Source organism: Perognathus longimembris, chromosome 13 (assembly GCF_023159225.1).
Source record: "Perognathus longimembris pacificus isolate PPM17 chromosome 13, ASM2315922v1, whole genome shotgun sequence".
NCBI lineage: Eukaryota > Metazoa > Chordata > Mammalia > Rodentia > Heteromyidae > Perognathus > Perognathus longimembris.
Window position 1 is genome coordinate 59,825,343 of NC_063173.1, and position 6,000 is coordinate 59,831,342.

General features: G+C 59.0%; 1 protein-coding gene across 2 annotated transcripts; it reads left to right on the forward strand.

Moving 5' to 3' along the window:
- The first annotated feature begins 2,140 nt into the window (after positions 1-2,140).
- On the forward strand, positions 2,141-4,928 carry LOC125361333 (glutathione S-transferase P). Of its 2 annotated transcripts, none has more exons than XM_048359747.1 (7): positions 2,141-2,207; positions 2,448-2,483; positions 2,656-2,762; positions 2,852-2,939; positions 3,187-3,290; positions 4,419-4,526; positions 4,662-4,928. In XM_048359747.1, coding segments are annotated over exons 1-7 (633 nt in total). In that variant the 5' UTR covers positions 2,141-2,206; the 3' UTR covers positions 4,851-4,928. The 2 variants fall into 2 exon arrangements, with proteins under 2 accessions (XP_048215704.1, XP_048215705.1); XM_048359748.1 differs by having other exon boundaries at positions 2,191-2,238.
- Positions 4,929-6,000: the final 1,072 nt, after the last annotated feature.

The following is a 6,000-nucleotide window of genomic DNA, read 5'->3' on the forward strand; positions in this document are numbered from 1 at the left end:
CTGCGGGCCAGTGCACACACAGGCGGGGCGCCACGCTTCCACAACCCACGGGAATACTTTTGAGGCAGCCAAGCCGAGGAGCAGAGGTGGGCCTGGAAAGTTCCAAGGCCACGGAGGGAAGTGGAGTTGGCTCCTGGGGCAGGGGCAGGCAGGAATTGTGAATGGGGTGAGAACCAGCCATGCCACACAGCAGTGTGCTTGGACAGTGCCAATCTGTCCAGCAGGACCTAGGGAGGGAAAAGCCGGGATCGAGAGAAGCCTGCAGGAATTCGGCTGCAAGGACACAGTAGCTGAGGCAAAGGTTTCTGGAGTGTGTGTGTGTGTGTGTGTGTGTGTGTGTGTGTGTGTGATTGAATACAGGGTCTGGGCACTGACCCTTAGCTTTTTCACTCAAGGCTTGTGCACTAATACTTATGCCAAAACTCCACTTCTGTCTTTTTTTTTCTGGTTAATTAGAGATAAGACTCTCATGGATTTTTCCTGTCCAGACTGTTTTTCCTCAGATCTCAGTCTCCAGAATAGCTTGAATTAGAGGCCTGAGCCAGCCACCTAAGATACATATCATTAGCCAGGTGCTAATATCTGCAATCCTAGCTACTCAGGAGGCTGAGATCTGAGGATCACAGCCTGGAAAGGAAAGTCTGTGAGACTCTGATCTCCAGTAAACTACTCAGAAAAGGCCAGAAATGGCGCTGTGGCTCAAGTGGTAAGAGAGCTAGTCTCAAGCGCAGAGAGGCTCAGGGACAGAGCCCAGGGCCTCAGTTCAAGCCTCAAGGCCTGGCAAAATGAACAAACAAACCATGCAACATTGTTTCTTTGCTTTATTTTCCTAGACTTTTTTTTTGTAGCTCATTAGTTCTAGATCATTAGATAACTGGCACTGAGGACTTGGGAGGGCAATTTCAGATGGCTCTCAGTCAAGGTCAAATAATCCAATTCAGCTCCAGGGATAGAGAGGAGAGAGGTGTGTTGGGCCAGGAGAGCGTAGGTAGAACCTGGGCAAGAGGTTAGTGGGTGAACATGGCATTTAGGGGGTCAGAGACCCCCAGCTGGCCCAGCCTTCCCTGAGCAGAACCTTTCAGTCCCCAAACATGCCTGTCTGTCCCTGCTGGTGCCACCACTGGCTGGGTGAGCCCCAGTGCCCCCCCCATCCCGCTTCTCTAGGTACCGTCAGCAGCTGGCTGCCCAGGTCCCTGGGCTCAGAGACGAGGAGACTCCTGCCCCTGCCCTGCTCACCAACATGCCAGGACATGGCCACCCGCCCTGGGGCACCCATTCAGTCCACCCATGCCATCTGTATATTTTATTCTGTGTGAGTGTGTGTGTGTGTGTAAGAGAGAGAGATACTGGGATTTGAACTCAGGGCGCTGTGCTTTTTAGGCATGCGCTTTAGCACTTGAGCTGTCCGGGGCCTTCAAATCATCCATCTGTTGAGAGGGAACCCTAGCTTCCTCTCCCCTTTTCCTGAGCCACTACCTGGGCTTGGACTGGGGACCCGGGCGTCCCTTGGTTTTTTCCACCCAAGGCTGGCGCTCACCCACTGGAGCTGTCTCCTCATGTCTGGCTCTTTGGTGGTCAGCTGGAGATGAGAGTTGCGTCCGCTTTGCTGTCTGGCTTGGAACCTGGAGCTGAGATCCCTGTGTCAAGTAGGCTGAGACAGGGTGTGGGCACTCAGGGAGGTGGGGGGGGGACTGGGGGGGACACACAGAGGGTGAAGGAGGCCATGGGAGTGAGCACAGGACCACAAAGCTTGAGCCTGGTTTGGGAAAGGGAAGGGAGGAGTGGGGACAGTCAGGAGGGGGGACTCCGCACATACTAACTACATATATACATATATGTCATGACAAAAGCAGACATGGCCGGGCACAACTAACGGATGCTGATTTTATAATGGGGGGGTGGAGGAAGGGGCTCCTGACCCCCCCATGCTAGGCTGGGCTTCCTCCTGCCTCCTGGGGCCTGCATCCCTCTGGCGCGCCTGGACATGGGGACAGACCCACCAGGACTTAGAGGCTCCCCCCTCCCACCCGTTTACCCCCCCCAGCCCCCCTCCCCGCGGGTCAGCGCCGGCGGGCGGAGCTGGCCACCCATCCGGTGACTCAGCACTGGGGCGGAGCGGTAGGCGCCCCTTATATAAGGCCGGGTCTGCTGCCGCCGCCATTCTACGCAGCACCCAGCCACTCGGTCCCCGCCACCTGCAGCACCCAGTGAGTCGGTCCCCGCCACCTGCAGCACCCAGTGAGTCCGTCCCGCCTGCAGTCCCGCCTGGGACCCCAGCGCCGGGGTCCGCTCCCTTGCGGAGCCAGGGCTCCCCGCAGCCGCCTGCACCCCGGGGACGGGGCCCCTGCGCGCCCCGGGTGCGGGGTTGGATGCTGGGGTGGGGGCGGGGAGCGGGGACGGCGCCGGGCCCTGCCCTCGGGGTCTAACAGCTGCCTTCCGCCCACCAGTGCCGCCCTACACCATTGTCTACTTCCCGGTGCGAGGTAGGAGACGGGGCGGGAGCTGCAGCCCACGGCCCCCCTGCGCCCCCCAACTGTGGGTCCCGAGCCTCCCCCCTGCCCTGGGAATGGCGGGGAGTCTCAGTCCAGTCTCTCCCTGGGCCCCGGCCCTGTCCCCACCCACCTCTGCCCTCCCTCCCTCCCTCCTTCCCCCCAGGGCGCTGTGAGGCCATGCGCATGCTCCTGGCTGACCAGGGCCAGAGCTGGAAGGAGGAGGTGGTGACCGGGGAGACCTGGCAGAAAGGGCCCCTCAAGGCCTCCTGTGTGAGCCCCCCAGCCTTGGAGGGTGGGGGCTGGCAGGGCCCAGGCAGGCCCAGGGCCCCGCCGGCAGCCTTACCCCCTGCTCCCCACAGCTCTACGGACAGCTCCCCAAGTTCCAGGACGGGGACCTCACCCTGTACCAGTCCAATGCCATCCTGCGGCACCTGGGCCGCACCCTCGGTGAGTCCTCCTCCGCCAGCGACCCTGCATGTCCGCTCCGGAGTCCTGGCCCGGGTGGACGGAGCAGAGACCCTCCTCGTCCACCGTGCCACCAAGTCCACCTGCCACCACTGCCCTGGGCCCGGCTGCCATCTCGCTGAGCGCGTGCCGGGATGGCTGGCCAGGCCAGGCCTCCCTCCTCTCCTCCGGGCCGGCAGTGGTGTGTGTGCACGCGGGCCCGCCATGCTCTCTGCCCCCCTCACCCTAGGGCTGTATGGGAAGAACCAGGAGGAGGCGGCGCTGGTGGACGTGGTGAATGACGGCGTGGAGGACCTCCGCTGCAAATATGTGACCCTCATCTACACCAACTACGTGAGCCTGGGCGCGGGCTGGGCACTGAGCGATCGAAGGGGCTATGCACTCTCCGGGCCACCAGAACTGGTCACATGGAGTGCTGGGGCCAGCCGTCGTGAGGGATGAGCTGTCTCCTCCCCCCCCCCCCCCGGCCAGGTGACAGTACAGGCACAGATGTCTAGTGGAAAATGGATCCTGTCTAGGTGTCAGAGGCTCACACGGTACTCCTAGCTCCTCAGGAGGCTGAGATCTGAGAACCATGGCTCCAAGCCAGCCCAGGCGGGAAAGTCAGTGAGGCTCTTACCTCAACTTAACCATGAAACTCAGAAGTGGCGCTGTGGCTCAAGCGGTAGCGCATAAAAGCCACGAAGCCCAGACCCCGGGATCACGCCCAATACTGACACATGTTTCCCTGTCCTGGAGCCCCTTGAGGAGGAGGCTCTGGCCAGCTTCTGGGAGGAGGTGCTGGCATTCTCTGACGGGGAGATGCGTGCGTGCATGCCTGGGACCAGGTCGGGGGCAGAGCGCGTGCGTGGACAGGGGGCCTGCAGGAGGGGCTGAAGGCCTTGAACTGGAGTTCTGAACTCTGAAATGGGAACCACTCAGGGGGTCTATGCTAGGCTGTGTCTGCCCGTGAGGTCTAGAAAGATCCTCAGAGCTGCCCACTCCGAGGGGCTCATGAGGATGAGATAGTAAGAATTGTAGCCGGTCTGGGCACCGATGGCTCACGCTTGTAATCCCAGCTACTCAGAAGGTGAGATCTTCTGAGGATTGTGATCTGAAGCCAGCCAGAAAGACAATCTGCGAGGTTCCCATGTCCAGCTAATCAGCAAAAAGCCACAGGGGGGAGATGTGGCTCAGCTAGTAGATTGCCAGCCTCCAGCGAAGAAGCCAAGCAGCAGCATGAGTCCTGAGTTCAAGCTCAAGTACTGGCACAAAAAAAAGGTGGTGGTGGGGGCGATAGAAGAGTGGAGTGGAGAGAAGGAGAATCCGCAGCTGGGTGGACAGGAGTGGGAAACACCGTGGTGGGGGAGGCAGCTGGCAGAGGAGCAGCCCGGGGCCCCGGGGGGGGAGGGGACCCGGCTTCCAGCCCACCAGGGCCACGAGGGTGGGGAGAAGATTACAGCTGTGGCATCTCTCTGGCAGGAAGCAGGCAAGAATGACTATCTGAAGGCTCTGCCCACGCACCTGAAGCCTTTTGAGACCCTGCTGTCCCAGAACCGGGGGGGTCAGGCTTTCATCGTGGGTGACCAGGTGAGCACCCTTCCTTGCCCACCCTCATGGATGGGAACAGGCAGCAGAGTGGGACCCTAGGCTTCCTGCCCACCTCCCTTCCCCTCCAGCCCCCTCCCGCCCGCCGAGGCCTAGTCCACCCCCTCTGCCCTGCAGATCTCCTTCGCTGACTACAACTTGTTGGACTTGCTGCTGATTCACCAAGTCCTGGATCCCGGCTGCCTGGAGAGCTTCCCGCTGCTGGCAGGCTACACGAAGCGCCTCGCAGCTCGTCCCAAAATCAAGGCCTTCCTGGACTCCCCTGAACACGTGAAGCGTCCCATCAACGGCAACGGCAAACAGTGAGGATTTGTGGCGGGCTCGGAGGAGGCAGGGACTGCCTGCCAAACTCTCCCAGGATCAATAACATTTTCTAAGTTTGAAGTTGAGCTGTGTTATTTCTTGGGGAGGGAGGGGGCTCTGGGATCCTCACCTGGCAGGCTGGGAAAGGGGCAGAGCGGAGGGCTAGGAAACCAGTACTGAAGGATAATCAGCGTCTACCTGAAGCCTCAATCCAGGCTGTTTAGAGAAGTGGAAACAAGAAGGGGAAGGAAGAGAGGAAGAGCGGCAGTCACTGGGGAACTCCTAGGTCATCTAAATGCTTTTCTGGTCCCAGCAGGCACCTGTCAGAAAGATGGTGTCAGGCACCAGGACCTAAGAGGGCTGTCTGGGCTGTGTCAGGAGTTCCCCACTCTTGGGCCTGCTGGCAGAGGGCTCCCCTCCCCTCCCAGAGGGGCACTCTCTTGGCTGCTTCATAAATTTGGTGCCTCCTAGACATACCACCCACCATGGTGTATGGTGTGTTTCACCAAGAAACAGAACGAGGGCTGGGTGCTGGTGGCTCCCACCTGTAATCCCATGTGCTCAGGGTTCGAGGCCAGCCTGGGCAGGAAAATCTGTGAGACTTATCTTCAATTAACCACCAGAAAAACCAGGAGTGACTCTGTGGCTCAAGTGGTAGAGCGCTAGCCTTGAGTGAAAAAGCTCAGGGACAGTGCCCAGGCCCTGAGTTCAAATTCCATGACCACCCCCCCACACACACACACAAAAAAAAGCAGAACCAGATAGTGTAGAGAGAGCAAAAGTATAGCCTTTGGGGGTTTGTTGTTAGGCTTGAGAATTCCATTAAGAATTTCACATGGTGTAAGGGTATCTTTTCGTGTGTGTGTGTGTGTGTGTGTGTGTGTGTGTGCTTAAACTCGGGGCCTGGGTACTGTCCCTTAGCTTTTTTACTTAAGGCTAGTTCTCTACCACTTGGGCCACAGCTCCTCTTCTGGATTTTTTGTGATTAATTGGAGGTAAGAGTCTCAATAAACTTTCCTGCCTGGGCTGGCTTAGAATCATGATCCTCAGATCTCAGCTGCTGCGTAGTGAGGGTTATAGGCAGGAACACCTGCACCCAGCATAGTACCTTTTTTTCTTTTCTTTTTGGCAGTCTTGGAACTTGAACTCAAGG

Excerpts from the sequence above, each read along its gene's own strand:
- LOC125361333 (XM_048359747.1), top strand. Across the intron at positions 2,484-2,655 it reads TGTCTACTTCCCGGTGCGAG|GGCGCTGTGAGGCCATGCGC; the intron begins GTAGGAGACGGG and ends CCTTCCCCCCAG. Across the intron at positions 3,291-4,418 it reads CCCTCATCTACACCAACTAC|GAAGCAGGCAAGAATGACTA; the intron begins GTGAGCCTGGGC and ends TCTCTCTGGCAG.